General features: G+C 43.7%; 2 protein-coding genes across 3 annotated transcripts; one reads left to right on the top strand and one right to left on the bottom strand.

The window, feature by feature from the left end:
- Positions 1-2,965: 2,965 nt before the first annotated feature.
- Positions 2,966-7,204, bottom strand: LOC149278409 (zeta-crystallin-like). Of its 2 annotated transcripts, XM_089502006.1 has the most exons (8): positions 7,094-7,204; positions 6,380-6,532; positions 5,756-5,919; positions 4,781-4,832; positions 4,354-4,503; positions 3,706-3,807; positions 3,526-3,621; positions 2,966-3,127 (listed from the first exon to the last, which is right to left on the bottom strand). In XM_089502006.1, the coding sequence occupies exons 1-8, from the start codon at positions 7,202-7,204 to the stop codon at positions 2,966-2,968; spliced, it is 990 nt and encodes a 329-aa protein (XP_089358132.1). The 2 variants fall into 2 exon arrangements, with proteins under 2 accessions (XP_089358132.1, XP_089358133.1); XM_089502007.1 differs by lacking the exon at positions 3,706-3,807.
- Positions 7,205-8,148: 944 nt separating this feature from the next.
- On the top strand, positions 8,149-11,490 carry LOC149278408 (tRNA wybutosine-synthesizing protein 3 homolog). Its single transcript, XM_089502022.1, has 6 exons — positions 8,149-8,367; positions 9,094-9,174; positions 9,243-9,341; positions 9,699-9,770; positions 10,095-10,228; positions 11,271-11,490. The coding sequence occupies exons 1-6, from the start codon at positions 8,149-8,151 to the stop codon at positions 11,488-11,490; spliced, it is 825 nt and encodes a 274-aa protein (XP_089358148.1).
- Positions 11,491-16,903: the final 5,413 nt, after the last annotated feature.

Genomic DNA, 16,903 nt, shown 5'->3' with positions numbered 1-16,903 from the left:
ACTCATTAAATCAGAGGAGAATACGATGGAGTCGGCTCCAGACTGTTTGACCCCAGAATCTGCCCGTTCACCCCGAGCCCGGGGGTAAAAACCCTGAGAATGGGACCATTCACCCCGAGACCCTGGGATTTTGGTCTGAATTTAACAAAAAGATCTAATTTTGCCATCAGAAACTTGAAAGCGACGACACACCGCTGGTTATATATATATATATATATATATATATATATATATATATATATATGAGAGAGGTGCAGGGACCGGCAGCGTGCATGGAATTCGCCTATTCACCTGATACCATCTCGACAGACAGCGTTACGAAGTCTATCAATATTTAGAGGACATCCGACCCCCGGGAGCACCGACCGGCTTCATACGACACGGAGACCCCCGTGCCGACCCAACGCCAACCCCGCGAGGAGAAACGATTCCACAGGATAACGTCACATAGAATAAAGCTGGGAGACCAGGCTCATCCTAGGACTTCAATGAGACAGCCAGACCCCAGACTTCACAGATCCTGCTATTGTGACCCAGACATTCATAGAAACCCAGAACCCGCCAGCAGATCGGCCCCCATTCGGCCCCCGTCTATCCTGCTGTAAAGACTCAAACCTTAATCAGTCGTTGGTCTCGTCTTAGATTCAGGAGCCGTATGTCTATCCCATGCATGTTTAATACCCTCACTGTATTACCCTCTACCACCTCTGCTGGGAGGCTCTTCCACTTACCTGCCCCCTCTCAGTAAAGCTTCCCTGCATTCCATCTAAGCTTCTGACGCTCCAGCTTAATGGTCTTTTATTTATAAAATCTAATTATTGACAACATTACGCAGCGCAGTAAGCAATAAAAAAAACTTTTCTAAGGCATGAAAAAGAAATCTATGCATTAATAGAATTAGCCGTTTCTTTAACTCTACGAAGCTTTAAGTGTTTCAACCTGTCAACAAAGGGGTACGTAAGGAAGGCTGCTTAACCCTTGCAGTGCCAGAGAGGAGTGTTATCAGGTTGCCATAAAGGAGTTAACCCCCCACCAAAAAATAAAAAAAGCACGGGTCAAACCCCTGGGCCACAATCGTCCCAAACAGACCAGGATTTCTGGATCACCTGTTTGAATGTATGCTGTTCCTTGAAAATGATGGCAACCAGTTAACTCACCAGCGGTCAAGCAGCGCTACTCCTGATCAGAGAGAAGGCTCACGACGTAAGTGAGTTTATTGGAAATTTAGGACGTTTTATATATAATTAAAAACAAACTTTCATCTCTGGGTCTCTGCAGCAAGCAGCCGACTTACCTGAGGTAAGGGTGGCTCATTTTTGCCGTCTGCCTCCTTAGAGCTCAAGGACGCTCAGGGTACAAAAAAAAACAAAACTCGATTGTGCCCAGGGATGCGGCTAGCGGGGTAGAGAAGAGCCGGCCGGGCGATCTCTGACTCCTGCCCCCGAGCCTCTGCCTGTATTACCGCCGGTTGCCAGGGAGAGTCACGTGACGATGCTTTGCAGAAGGTGACACGGGTTTTGTGTGGCCAATGGAGCTGTGAGAAGCCCCGGCTGCTTCCTCCGGCGGGTTCCCGCCCAATCAGCACCGCGCGGCTGTCATTGATATGCGGCTGTTCCCTTGGAGCTTCCCGCAGTCAACAATGCAGCTCGTGCAGCACCCCGGGCGGGCAGGCACTGCTGCAACTACTGCAAGCAGTCCGCAGACACACCAGAAACGGCCATGTACATCGCGCGAGCGGCGAAACCCATCGTGCAGAGACCCCAGCCGCTGCAGCACCTCTTAGAACAAACCCTGGCTTCCCGTTATTCTAGAGCATGGCAGGGAATCTGCGTCCCAAGTGTTAATCCAGACTATTCCTGATTCGCTGACAACTCACTCCCAACACCTTAAGCCATGAAATATTTTTTACTTAGATAAACTCTAACCATTTTCTAACTGTTGTGGAACCAGAACTCCTACGAAGCTCAGCCACAGCCTACGAAGCCCAGCCACAGCCACGTCCCTCGTATTAATAGAGAAGACGTTTCCATCGTTACCGAATATATTTTTTCTGTCTAATAAATGAAATAGGAGATTAAGAAACGGGGGGGGGGGGGCAAAAGAGCCTCAGAAAACCATAGATTTTTCCAAATTGTATAAATAAATAAATTAAAATTTATCGTAAATATACAATTTAGGATCGAAAAATTTAAATAGATTTAGATTGATGAGAAGTGGACTGCGGGGGGGGGGGGGATAATTATTATTATTTTCATTATTATTTTAATCTTATGCTGGAATATCAGAGATTTCCCACATTCTGCTTTAAAAAGTAAATAGTTATTTTTCTATTATTGGATTAGTTTGGCGGTAAGAGTTCTTTTAACAGAAATATATTAACCCCCCCCCCATCAGCCTCTTTTTGTGGGTAGAGCTGAGCCTAGAATATAAAGAAACACAGAGCAATTCCACGGGAAAAGGTAGCCAGACGCCGCGGGGTTAGAATCGTACGGGCATTTCTTACGTGCCTCGCAGCTAGATTTAAGAGCCACTGACCGGTGCTTTTATCTGCCACTGGGGAGTCAGGGCTGCCATCACCGGCCCCATCCGGCCCCCGTCTAGTCGCCCGTTTCTCCTGCTGTAAAGACTCAAACCTTAATCAGTCGTTGGTCTCGTCTTAGATTCAGGAGCCGTATGTCTATCGCATGCATGTTTAATCCCCTCACTGCATTACCCTCTACCACCTCTGCTGGGGGCTGTTCCACTTATCTACCACCCTCTCAGTAAATTAAGACTTTCTTCAATTACAGATTCCCCCAGACAAGATTTTTGTGTAAATTCAAAAAACAAAAACAGGCTATTCCAAATACTCCTGTAATTGACAAAACTAGTAATCTACGTAAATGACATTTTCCGATGTCACCTAATTATACACGGATATGAATAAAGGTGTTGATTATCAGACGTCAGCATCGCGTTAACGTGCTCAGATCACAAAAACCATCTTGCCGGTGGCGCCGCCTGTCTGTATGATGTCCACGTGAGCTTGCGCAGCTTTCTCCAAGGGATATTCGGGACCGGTCAGAGGTCTTAGCCAGCCGGCTTCCATCCCCGCAAAGAGGGCCGCCGAGCTCTCTGCCTTCTCCTCCTACGATAGGCAATACATGAAGACGTTAAAATAAGGGGGGACATGCAATAGGTTTTAAAGTATTAATCGTAAATAATGAGAATAACAATAATAAAAAAATAATATTGATAAAAATATCATTAATCATAATAAAACCTCTTCTTTGAAATCAGATGTCATCATGCATTATGTCCTATACTGGGGCAGTTTATTTTGTATTTTTACCCCTCGTGCCTTGCTGTTTCACTGCCCCGTAGGTACAAAACTGTAGTGTTATTTGGAGAATGCATATAATGCAATTGTTAATATTGTTTAAATAACGTATACAAAAATATCAAGTGTGTGGTTTCCGCAGGAATTGCTCTATGCTTTGAATTTAATAATTTTGACCCGTTTAACAAAGCGCAGAGTTCGATTACCTTCGTTGCGCTGAACAGTGAAACCCCGATGATGCTGGACTCTTTGGCCATGGTGTCCCGGGGATTTATCTCGATTGGGCCCCGGCAGCCGACAATCTGGAACAAAAGAAGGCATTTTGCATAATGTTCCTGCGCGGGAACGCGTAATAATCTAACACGGAGGCGGAAAAAAGCACTTACGACGACCCGGCCACCCGCCGTCAGGAGCTTCAAATCGTTGCTGAGGTTGACATTAGATAGCATTTCCAATACGACGTTGATTCCCCCTCCGCCCGTCGCTTCCTAATTAAGAAACGAAATGATTGCGTTAAAAAAAAAAAAAAGAAAATGGGTTAATTGCAGAAAAGTTATGCTTTTGTTAAAGAAAAGTAAACGTGCAACTTATACGAGGCGGCATGCGTTGGGACACGCTGGACACTTCAATGCATATGACAGCTAAGAGGGCCCTTTAAAAATGAGTGCAGGGACTCAGTAGCCCCCCTCCATATTTATTTGCCCCCCCCCGCTGATGTGATTTGGGGGAGCCTGCATTATACTATCCCTTGAAGAAGTTTTGCAGAAATTAATCCGCGGAATCCTTTGGATTTAGTCAATCCTTAGAAAAAAGTGAATTGGAGTAGAGTGGGTTTACGCCGTTCTAACGTTTAGTAATTTAGTTCCCGGGACTTTTCCTTTTCATGGTAACGACGGCAATGTTAAGATCAACTTGAGAGACGTAAAAGATAAAAAAGATAAATTACTGAAAACTATGAACTATCAGTAAAGAGGATTCATTTCCACATCACAGGCTGGGGGGGGGTCTCCTGCATTTGCCGAGCGGATTATTACCTGAATCTTGTCGATATAATCCTTCTCTCTGTGGTTGAACGCTTTGTGGGCTCCATTTTTCAGGACCAGATCCAGCCCCTCGGGGGTCCCGGCCGTGCCGAAGACTTGGAAGCCGTACGCGCGTGCGATCTGGCAGGCAGCGATCCCTACCTAGAGCCAGAGAGTTACAGCAAGACCGGGAGTTAAAGGGACACTAAAGTCATCATATGCCCTTCAAGAGAATTCCCCAATTTGTCTCTACCCTCGCCCCCCCAACAATCTGCAAGACAAGGTATGTATGTAACTAGAATGCACCAGATGGAGTGAGTGAGAGTGTGAGTGTGTGTAGGGAGTGGGGCAGGAGACACATGGCTGTACTTGCTGCCAGGGCCAAAAGGTGCCAGCACTCCCCAATCACATGTATACCTAAACTAGATTTAGTACTTACGCCACCACTGGCCCCGTGGATGAGGACCACCTCACCGGGTTTTCCGTGGGCTCTGAAACCAAAAAAAAACAAAAAAACATACAAAATACAAACCCTGAAAATTCGATTGGAACAGAATATTTATGAGCAAAGACATCGAGGCAAAAAGTGATAAAGTCTACGTTAGTAACCAGAAACTGCGCTGATTTACTTAAAGGGACAGCACCACCCAAAAAACCCCCATATATTCTTTAAACTGCGTATAGAATCCTTCCTTCCTTATATATGACCTCGCTGTATAGATTTCACCCGTTAGAACAGGGTCATCGATCAGATTACCGTATTTACTCGATTATAAGACGATCCCCCAAACTTTGGATCTTATTGAAACAAAAAAAAAAAAAGAAAAGGCCTGAACGTAAGACCCTATAGGGAAAAACGTTTATGTAGAGTGGAGTCACCTGCCCATCAGTCAGCAGCCTGAGAGTCATGGGATACGCAGTCTTTTTGAATCGGTATCTCTCCACGGCTCGCAGCAAGACTGATGGGTAGGACTGCAGGAGATCGAGCTGCATTATGCAGCATTTACTTCATGGCCGGGTCACGCGTGGGCCATGTAAGTCACGTGTCCCGCGTCCACATATTGGCTTGCAGTGCCAATTGCAAATGTGCATTTAACGAATCCGTGGGCTATAGTGAGCGTATATATATATATACACAGACATACAAACACACACACATACATACACATATATATATATATATATATATATATATATATATATATATAGTGCCGATTTGGTGGATTGGTGGCAAGGATCTTAGGTCTGAACCAAAGACAGAGGTTGTTTTTTTCTGTAAAAAAAAAAAACCTAAAAAATAGTCTTATAATTGAGCAAATAAGGTATTTGTTTAGTTGCCAGAAATATATATATATATATAAGACAAAGTACAGAACGAAACATAAACAGGAAAAAAATATATATTTTGATTTACTTTTGAAAAAGCGCCCGATACGCAGTGAAGTACGGGACAGAAATGGCGGCCCCCTGCTTGAAGCTCAGTTGGTCGGGTAGATGGTAGACGGTGTCCTCCGAAGCGAGCGCATACTCCGCGTAGCCCCCTGTGATGGTGCCGGTGGTGAAAACGCGGTCTCCGTTCTGATAATTAAAAAAAAAATAAAAAATCGAAAACTAGGAACCAATGCTCTATTTATTTATTATGATTGAACTACAACGTGGCTCTAACTGCAAATTAAAGCCGCTGTTCCACTTAGAGCAAAAAAATCAACAGTGCTCTCTAGTAAGTTACTTAGCAGATCTGCCAAAGAATTATTTCCAACAAAACTAGGAGCGTGTTTAAAATGCTGCATTAATGAAATGACAATTAATGACATATAAATAACACATTACATTTTATATACAGCCATTTATATTAAAACAAAAATAATACTTAAGTAGATATTACTACGAGGAACAGACGCAACAGATTATCTCATTTACACTGATAACTATTTAATAAATAACTACAATAAATTATTTATTTGGGTTATTTTGGCAGCAGAATAAACAAAAATAGGTTTAATTAATGAACAAACACAGGCGATAGTTGGTATTTGACCTTAAACGATGTCACGTTCTTCCCCACTTGCTCGATAACTCCTGATACATCCGATCCCGGCGTGTACGGCAAAGACGGAATTCGAGCGTACGCTCCGGCTCGGATATACGTCTCTACGGGATTTATCCCACAAGCGTGAACGCGGATTAACACCTTTAATAGACAGCAGAAAAGTTACAGCATCATCAGCGACTTAAAGGATGTTTTCACAAATGAAATGATGCAAGTTTCACAAAAGTAGTTTTAGTTTTTGGGAAGAGAGAGGGGGGGTGAGAGAGAGAGGGGAGAGAGAGGAAACGAGGGAGAGGAGGGGGAACGAGAGAGAGGGAGAGGAGGGGGAACGAGAGAGAGGGAGAGGAGGGGGAACGAGAGAGAGGGAGAGGAGGGGGAACGAGAGAGAGGGAGAGGAGGGGGAACGAGAGAGAGGGAGAGGAGAGAAGGGAGGGAGAGGAGAGAGAGAGAGAGGAAGGGGAGAGTTGGGAGAAGGGAAGAGAGCTTTTTGGCCACATCATTTGCATATGTTATAAGCTGGTTTGTGAAAGGCACAAGGATTAATCAAAATTCCATAACGCGGCTCGTAATGTCGCGCATGTCATGGGATAACCGAAGGGACCTTTAACACCGGTTATATCCTTGCCAAGAGTCCAAATACTGGAGCAAACAGTCCTGTGAACCATTAACATTAAATCAACAGGTTTGTTAAATATTTATTACCTGCGTCTCTCCGGGGCTGGGCACGGGGACGTCTGGGCGCAGCTTAAGGACCTCGGGCTTTCCGAACTCAAACACGCGGATGGCGCGCATTAACCTGTTCACTGACGCCATCTTTATCTGGGGAAAAACAAAAAAAAATCTTTCGACTAAAAACTCTCCTAATGACATTAAAAAGTTGCAACAGAGCCACCAGTATCCAATCCCGCATCAGTTTATGAATCACATGACCCGGCTGAAGAGTTGAATAAACGCTTTGCGTGTAACGCTGTAAAAGAAATAAACCCAATCTGAAATACCGGAAACTGCACTTATTTATATCGTTTCAGAAACGTAAATAACAGCCAGGGGCCTTCCAGAGTTCAAAAAAATATACAAAGAGAAATGCCCCCGCCTGTGAGTTATAGGAGTTGCGTATAAAGAGGAATTCTGGCGCAAAGTGGTAAAAGTGCAGCACTCAGCAGCAGCAGTCCACTGGTTGCCATGGTAACTGCAGCACTTTTACTATTCTACAAATCTTTTGTGAGTGGTGTTACCCCCTGCAGGGGCAAATAACGCTGCGTTTTGTATCTACCCCACCAGTGAGTCCGTTATCAGTGTTGCCCCCAGCAGGGGCAAACCAAACTGTCTATTGTATATCTCAGTGAGTCATTTATCAGAAGTACCCCCTCAGCAGGGGCAAATCAAACTATGTGCTGTATGCCCCGCAGTGATTTTGTTAGCGGTGTTACCCCTAGCAGGGGCAGATTACAATGTGTATGCTGTGTTATCCCCGACGGGGGGCAGTTAGCCCTGGGTTGTCCCTACCGCTGTCTCGGCTCTCTCAGCTGTCACTGCGAGTTCAAGGAGCGATCTCACCACGTGACCTCGAAGAGACACGCGCGGCGGCCATATTAAATACTGGCAATGAGATCTGTAGAAACAACCCAAGTGCCCGTGCTAAAAATGGCCGCCCGTTCCGTAGACTGACAATGATGCTGTTTGGGCGCTTCGTGGTGCCGTAGAACAAGATGGCGGCCCCCAGTCTTTGCAGGTAGCTGGATGTTGTAAGCACTTCTATGGACACAGGGACTACATCTCGCCTGGTGATGCCTGGGGCTCCATGTGGCCCGGAGGGCTCGTTCTCCCGGTGGAAGGCGCAGGCCTTGGGAAAGGCTGATCTCAGCAAGAAAGGCAGCGTGGACCAGGAGATCGCGGAGACCGTGCGAGTTATCAACCTGCGAGAGGGTTACTTCACCACCAGCTCGTGCTCGGGCAGGATCATCCTGATAGACGAGGTGAGCTACCGCCAGCACCCCGGAACAGCTACCCCCGGGGCAAGGATACCGTCTGATCAGTTACCCCCTACCTCTCCCCACCCCCTTTGGGATCAGTTACCCCCTACCTCCACCCACCCCCTTTGGGATCAGTTACCCCCTACCTCCACCCACCCCCTTTGGGATCAGTTACCCCCTACCCCCCCCCCACCCCCTTTGGGATCAGTTACCCCCTACCTCCCCCCCCCACCCCCACCCCCTTTGGGATCAGTTACCCCCTACCTCCCCAACCCTCAACCCCTTTGGCATCAGTTACCCCCCCATCGATTACTATCTTATTATTCTTCACGCAACACTTTACATTTAGCGTAGCGCTGTTACATGTAGAGGCGGTAGGATGAATTTAAAATCACAAACAATATTAAACTGGTACAGATGAGAAGAGGGCCCTATTCCCAGGAGCTTGCAATCTAGTCGACACACAAACATTTCAGGCTTTTTCAGTGCCTGCTTTTGTGTCACACGACAATTACGTGTTCCCGTTACAATTATGAATGATATAAGATGTAACGATGCTAAGTAATTTCCGTGAAGGATCCGTGTGTCCCGCCGGTGATGTTACTAACTCGCCGTTATGTGAGTTTAAATGTGAGTTCAGCGGGGGAGGGGGGGTCGTGCAGCGCGTTTAATGGGCATCTGCTTTCAAGTTTGCTTTTCCACCTCCTTCTCTATTTTTTAACCCTTGAGAACCAGGATGGCTCCGCGGTGCAGAAGCAGAACTGTTCCTGGCTGTTTGTGACGCATCAGCTCTGCGCTCTCGACGATCTGGTGAGTGTCTCTTAGCCTCGCTGCGGTCGTCTGCCTGTCCCTGTCCTAAACCTGACCTGTTTTTGTAGCTGTCGGCGCTCCACAAAGCTGCCGGGGACGCCGTGCTCAAGTTCGAACCGTTCGTCCTTCACGTCCAGTGCCGTACGCTGGACGACGCGCAGCTCCTGGTAATTTTTATTTCAATATTTTTTTCTAGACCTTATTTTAGACAAGATTTCTTTGAGGAAAAAAAACAAACTTTAGCAAAATGTTAACTGATTTTATTATCTCTCGATAAATGCATAGATAAAATTAGCAACTGTGTAGATATTGGGTCCTGCGTGGATTCCCGTGCTCTAGAGCCCTGCTTTCCCAATATCTGGACTGCACAGAATTATTTTTATTTGCTAAAAACCCCACGATTTAAATAGTGGCTTAAAAAAAAAATAAAAAAAAATCAAGCTTCTCTAATCGACATAATTTTTTTTAGCCTTTATCTTTTTGATAAGGAATGTTTAAAATCCTCGTGTTTTTCTGCCTTTCAGCATAACGTTGCCATAGATTCCGGCTTCAGGAATTCAGGAATAACCGTTGGCAAGAAAGGAAAAATTATCATGGTATGTTTTTTCCATTTTCTTTATTTATTTGTTATTTATAAACCTGCGTACTGTACATTTTTTGACATTTTTACCATATGTGGGCATCTCTCATACATCTTATATATGCCAGTGATGTCACAGTGACATCACTCATCTCACTGTAGTGTTTAGTTTTTCATTTTTATTTACATTTCATTAAAAATAATTTATTGCTGGGATTATAGCGTGTAATCACTGAAACATTGAAAACCTGCGGTCTAGGTAACTGTGACGGCACTTTAGTAGCCATGCTAATTTGATGAGGTCCAAGAGCTTACATTCTGTGTCTGTTGCTGTTTGAAGGCCATAAGAAGCACCCATTGCCTGGAAGTCCCGCTAAGCCACAAGGGGAAGTGTTTGGTGAGCGGCGACTACGTCGGGTACGTCGTACAGACCGCTAATCAGAAGATGGAAGAGAATTTCCGGAGGATCGCCAGGTGAGGGAATGTATTCTTAGGGTTAGGAATTGTTATTTTGTTAGCTAGTCTGTGGCTGAGGAGATTGACACGGGAGTGATGGGAGGGATAAAAGGCCTCTGGAACACAGGAGTGATGGGAGTGATAAAGGGCCGTTGGAACACGGGAGTGATGGGAGTGATAAAGGGCCGTTGGAACACGGGAGTGATGGGAGTGATAAAGGGCCGTTGGAACACGGGAGTGATGGGAGTGATAAAGGGCCATTGGAACACAGGAGTGATGGGAGTGATAAAGGGCCATTGGAACACAGGAGTGATGGGAGTGATAAAGGGCCATTGGAACACGGGAGTGATGGGAGTGATAAAGGGCTATTGGAACACGGGAGTGATGGGAGTGACAAAGGGCTATTGGAACACGGGAGTGACAAAGGGCTATTGGAACACGGGAGTGACAAAGGGCTATTGGAACACGGGAGTGACAAAGGGCTATTGGAACACGGGAGTGACAAAGGGCTATTGGAACACGGGAGTGATAAAGGGCTGTTGGCACACAGGAGTGATGGGAGTGATAAAGGGCCATTGGAAGACAGGAGTGATGGGAGTGATAAAGGGCTGTTGGAACACGGGAGTGATGGGAGTGATAAAGGGCCGTTGGAACACGGGAGTGATGGGAGTGATAAAGGGCCGTTGGAACACAGGAGTGATGGGAGTGATAAAGGGCTGTTGGAACACAGGAGTGATGGGAGTGATAAAGGGCTGTTGGAACACAGGAGTGATGGGAGTGATAAAGGGTCTCTGTACGCCTATGAAGAGATTCCATTAAAAATAATTTCCACCTACAATAGTTATTTACAGCATTAACCCTGTCTGTGCTGGATTTCTGATCCATTTCATGTTATTTTAATCTGGAAAATGTGCTTTTCTTTCAAATACAGTGACTTAAAGGGTTTTGTGTCTTCTTGGCGGGTTCGATCACTTCTTTACCAGACACATTACCAGATTTTGCCGGGTTCGTACCGTAAATCATGCTCCGTGGTGGGTGTATAATAAAGATGTTTCTGCAGGTTTCACAGCTGTCTTTTGAATGCTTTACGAAGAAAAGATTGCACCCGCGATGGGGTCTGCGAGGAGGAAGCACCAAGCGGCGTCTACACTCGCAGGAGGAGGAGGAATAAAGGAGAAAGCAGCCGGTCTGCTGGATCTTCACATGAAGACGCGGAGTCTGAGGACGCAGGGGGGGGTCTCTTATTTAATGATTTAGAGGAGTTGCGCCTGGAGAATTAAACCCCAGATTTACTCCCAAATCTGTGCGTTAACAATAATTTCAGACCATTTCTCATCGGAAATAATAGTTATGTTTCCACAGCGCTAGATTGTGATACTCTGTCTAAAGACACAAACATTCTGGGGGAAGAAAGCGGGGGGGAAATATTTTTTAATGCGATTATATTTCTGTACGGAAGGGACGATGTGACTGAGACTTTCAGAAAGAGCCTCTGAAAGAAAAATCTGGACCGCTATGGACCTCAATATCATGGATATTTAAGGATTTTTTCCTGGTTTTAGGTTTCTGCGTTATTATCTTGTCTTGTTTTTAAATCCCGAATGAAACTTAACAAAATAAATATTTTTACACAAAGCATTTGCGTGATTTCTGGAAATTTTGGGTGATTTTAATGTCACCTCTGTTTTTCTTTTGCGTGGCTCAGAGATTTTTCCAAAATCCACACAGCGACTGAGGCTTTCAGGATCTACTTGGATGAGCGCGGGCGAATAAGCCGGTGTTTGCCAGCTGTGGGCTAATCAGAGCCTCCTGTGCCGGGTTTAAGAGAAACAGAAAACCTGTTTGTTTGGTTTTTTTGAGTGATTTTTTTTTTTTTTTTTTTTTTTTTTTTTTTTTGGCCTTGTAGCCAGTCCTCGGATTATTTTGTAAATGAACCTTTTTGGGGTGTTTAGTGTTCCGTACTAATACTAAGTAGTGTGCAGGGGTTGGGGGAACCCCCCCCCCCCAGGCTCGTGTACATTTCCAGTGGAATAAAGTGGTAGTAAAAGTAGGGTTTAAAAATTTTTCATGTGTTTTAATATTTTGCAAACTCCCCAAAAAATGATATTCTATTCAGACCAGAAATAATAATTTCTAAATCTCTAAACTTATTTCATTAAAAAAAAAATCAGATAACTGGGAACTAAAAGTTTTAAATTCTAGTCAGACTAATTTCTGAAATAAATCTTGAATGGGTACAGCTGCGGATATACTGCATTAAAAATATATCTAAAATACGCCAAAAGTATTTTATTCCAAGTCGGGCAGAAACTATATTTGCATTCAATTTAAAATCTGTTTTAAATACAATATGTGGTTATTTTACATGTATTATTACTGCTTGCAGAATCAAGTTATTATGTAGCGTATTGTAAAATAGTTCTTTTTTATTTTTTTTTGGATCTTGAGGCATCAGACATATGTCTCAGTATATTAATTTACCTAAGATTTGGCAAGAAGCAGAGTATTTTGTTGGCAGCTGATTAAAACCATATTGGAAATGTAATTTCTTATTAGGAAATGCAGTTGACGAGTTGAGGTTTAAAAGTTTTTCAGAGCCTGCAGAGTTATGAATGTTCTCATCAATTAAATCACAGAGTTCATAAAAGCCGATATCAATAAATAGGGGCTTTTTTTTTTTTGCTTTTTTTTTTTTAAAGCTGAATTTTATCCATTGCTACTAAAACATACTGAGATCGTTAGACCTCTAGGACCTGAAAATATAAATAGTTTTGTAATAAAGTTTTATTTAAAATTATTATTTTTTGTTGTTGTTGGGGGGGGGCTGTTACACACTCTTGAAATCTCTGGGCGGGGGGGGGGGGTGTTGGGTCAGCAGCATTACATGTGTTGTGAATTGTCTAAGGTTTGAGCACTTTTAATGCTCCCCCCCCCAAAAAGTAAGTTTTTACATGAAAAGGAAATCCCATTGTTTCAAATCAAATATTTCATGTGAACGAAACGCTATCAAGATCAGCTTGGAAAGGACGTGGAACTGACACAGGATTTAAACGGAAATGTCCCGCCGAGGTTCTGGGAAATGGAATTAAACATAGAACAACAGAACTTGCCGGCAGATCGGCCCCATCCGGCCCCTGTCTAGTCATCGGTTTCTCCTGCTGTAACGACTCAAACCTTAATCAGTCGTTGGTCTCGTCTTAGATTCAGGAGCCGTATGTCTATCCCATGCATGTTTAATCCCCTCACTGTATTACCCTCTACCACTTCCGCTGGGAGGCTGTTCCAGTTCTCTACCACTTCTGCTGGAATCTGCATGGGGGTCTGTGACTCCCTTCAACATTCTAAATTAAATTTGTATTGATCTTGCATATTGATAGAAGGTTCCACAGATTGTATAAGGACTTGCAGAGAATATTGTTAATTATTATCTGGCCTGGTCCAGTTGGCAGCTTCTCCATGTGGTTGAACCCAATGCTCGTGAGATTAATCGATACAGTTTAAAGTTTTTGGATTTCCTTTCATAGATGCAAATCTCTCCCCAATAATCACTCCAACGATTGTACGGTTGTGTTTAAGGAATTTACGAAATCCGCATTTGGACAGGTCAAGAATAATAATAATAATAATTTTAAAAAAACCCTCTACATTATCCAACCCCAGATTAGTTTGCAAACCGTTGATTAATTGATCCGTTGATTTTGCCAAATTTATTTGTCATTTGAACACAATTTGGGGCTTTGAATTTCAAGTTGGGGTCTTGAAAATAATAATAATAATAATAATAATAATAGAAAGCATAAGCGTGTATTTGGGTTTGGTGGATACAAACGATTTTGTGCTCGCATTATCTCGGCATCTACGGGTGATAAAAGTTGAGATGAATTGGATTGTGACATAAAATTAGGGAGATCTCGCCTAGATAACACCTACCAAGCAATTTCATCACAAATGCTCCCGGCGTCTTATTTTTTAACGATTTTATTCATATTTATCAAATATTTTTATTGAAAAATTTACTAACAAAAAATATGCACTCAACAAGGTTTTGAAATAATCATGCAGTTTTTACAATCACAGAGATCTGAATATGCAGTTCTGCTCTTCACCACTAGATGGCGAAATAACACTTTCCAACTTCTTCCTGTTTGTCTCGCCAGCCTTGTTCATTTGGTTCCCGTTATAAATGTTTTAATGAAAGTCTTGTTTGTATTATGACGAACGCTGATGAAATTTAAGATTTGGGATGCATGTACAAGAACGCGAGGTTCCAAGACAAAGTGTTTGGCGTAAATAAAAGCGGCATGTTTTTCTGGATGAAAAAGATAGTCCCGGAATGCGAGCGCCACATGTATGTATGGACCTAATAATGCGCTCTCCGTGTTTTCATGGAAACGTCACCCGTGCTCATGCAGATGTTGGGCAAACGGTGAACCCTCTTCCTCCGAGTTTACGAAAATCTAATAACCGAACATGTGATTAACGTGTTCAATTAGTGTCGGCCGTAATCTGCTGTCAGAAAATGGGAAATATGGTTATTTAAAACGTGAGACGTTAATAAAAGGCATGTGTGCTCCCTCGCGTCTCCATAAACCGCCGTGAACGTTCCCACCGCAGATATCTGGAACTACTAACAGGGAGATATATATATATTTTTTAATTTATTTTTTTCTTTTGTTAAATGTCGTAGGTTTTGCAGAATTGGGATAAAAACCATTCACTTAGGGATTGTCGTTTAGCTGAGATTTATCCCATGTGTTTATTTCACCCCATTGGTTCCTGTTTCCCTAACCCCACCCCAATTTAAGGGCGATGTTTTATTACATGGGTGTGAAATTGGTGGTTTTTTGGTTTGGGGGGGGGGGATCGGTCATCGTCAGCTTCTTAAAGCTTAGACAAGGACCATTAACAAAAAATAATACATAGGAAGGCCAGCGATGGAAGAAATGTGCTGGACGAGGCGCCAAGTCAAAGGTGTCGGCGTGGGTTTTGGTTAATTTTCTGGAGGAAGCAGCTGCCGACAGCCCTGTCTGGATGGTAATTTGTCAAAAGTTTCCTCCCGTGAAACTGAATACTCTCTGATTTTAGGGTTTATGGTTCAGGACGGGCTGGGGTCTCTATAGTCCTTCTTCTGTCCCGTGTGTTGGGGGGCTCTGTTTAACCCTTTGTGGGCCAGAGGAGTGAAATAATCAGAGACAATGCTAAACGCAAATACAAAATACGACTGTACATGAACGCAAATATGAATAATTATCCTTATTTGTGCTGTCACTTTTCATCTCCAAAGTCTTGCCCAATAATGCATTATTGAGGGTTCCCAATTAGGTTCATAGGTTTAGCGGGTGGTGTATATGTGGACCAGCCTCCCAGCAGAAGTGGTAGAGGGTAATACAGTGAGGGGATTAAACATGCATGGGATAGACATACGGCTCCTGAATCTAAGACGAGACCAACGACTGATTAAGGTTTGAGTCTTTACAGCAGGAGAAACGGGCGAGTAGACGGGGGCCGGATGGGGCCGATCTCCCGCAGGTTCTGGGTTTTGTTTATATGTTTAGTTCTGGTGTTTCTATAGTTTTGAGTTTTTCTCCTCCTCGATTTTGTTGTCTTTTGTAACGGAAGTTGTGAGACGGGATGGTGCTGGAATCTGATGAATTAAAGATAGAAGGAGATGAAGTTATCGTGGTGATGGCCTCCAGCTGGGCAGATTATCTCACGCAAGTTCTTGTGAAGTTTGAGACGCGGACGGTTTATAAAGATATAAAGATTCTCAGGAAGGTTCCCCGCATTCTGCGGAATTCTGAGAGTCTCTCCGGACAGCTCCTTCCGCAGACTCCTCGCCCCGGCTTCTAATTATCTGTCTCCAAATCTCATTCCAAAGCTAGAGCCCACCCGACTTCTCCACATGCAGCGTTTACCCCCGGAAACCCTAATACCCCACTTTACCCCAAGGTAGGTGAACCATTAATGTATAAAACCCCAGGGGGGGGGGAATTCTCTTCATTTAGGAATGTAACATTTATGCGCGCGCACCCATGTTCGGCCGCACATATATATATATATCGGGTTTATTATATATGGTTTCTTTGGAGGTATTTAAACCCGAAGACAATCCCTACAGATAACATTCCTCACAAAATGATCTGTTCAGAATCTAACCCACGGAATTAACTCAATTTACCTTTTCCAGCAGAGAAAAATAAAATAAAAAAATATATATATTGTTTTTGTAGAAGATTTTTGTAAAAAATGCCGACCTTCTAGAGCGCGTTTAGACGTCGGGTTCTGCAAATAACAACCCGGAGATCATTTCTTTTTCGCTTCTCTTTTGCTCGGATTCTCGTTGTCATGGAATTGGAATTTTAAACGTGTTTTGCATAATTTGTTGATTAATGAAAACTCAACATCTTCTCCGGTTCGATTTTCCATGCGGATTCACGATAACGAAACTTAGTAACGTAGAAAACCAGAACCCGCCGGCAGATCGGCCCCATCCGGCCCCCTTCTAGTCGCCCGTTTCTCCTGCTGTAACGACTCAAACCTTAATCAGTCGTTGGTCTCGTCTTAGATTCAGGAGCCGTATGTCTATCCCATGCATGTTTAACCCCTTAATGACAAAGTAAAAATGCATTGTTTTCAATGGGTTTTGGGACCGCCCATTGTCCTTAAGGGGTTAATACCCTCTACCACTGCTAC

The sequence above is a fragment of the Sceloporus occidentalis genome, unplaced genomic scaffold, assembly GCF_023333645.1.
Source record: "Sceloporus occidentalis isolate IW3139 unplaced genomic scaffold, rSceOcc1.0.p SCAF_190, whole genome shotgun sequence".
Classification (NCBI taxonomy): Eukaryota; Metazoa; Chordata; class Lepidosauria; order Squamata; family Phrynosomatidae; genus Sceloporus; species Sceloporus occidentalis.
The sequence above is the reverse complement of the archived record's forward strand: the minus strand, read 5'-3'. Positions and strand labels throughout refer to the sequence as shown.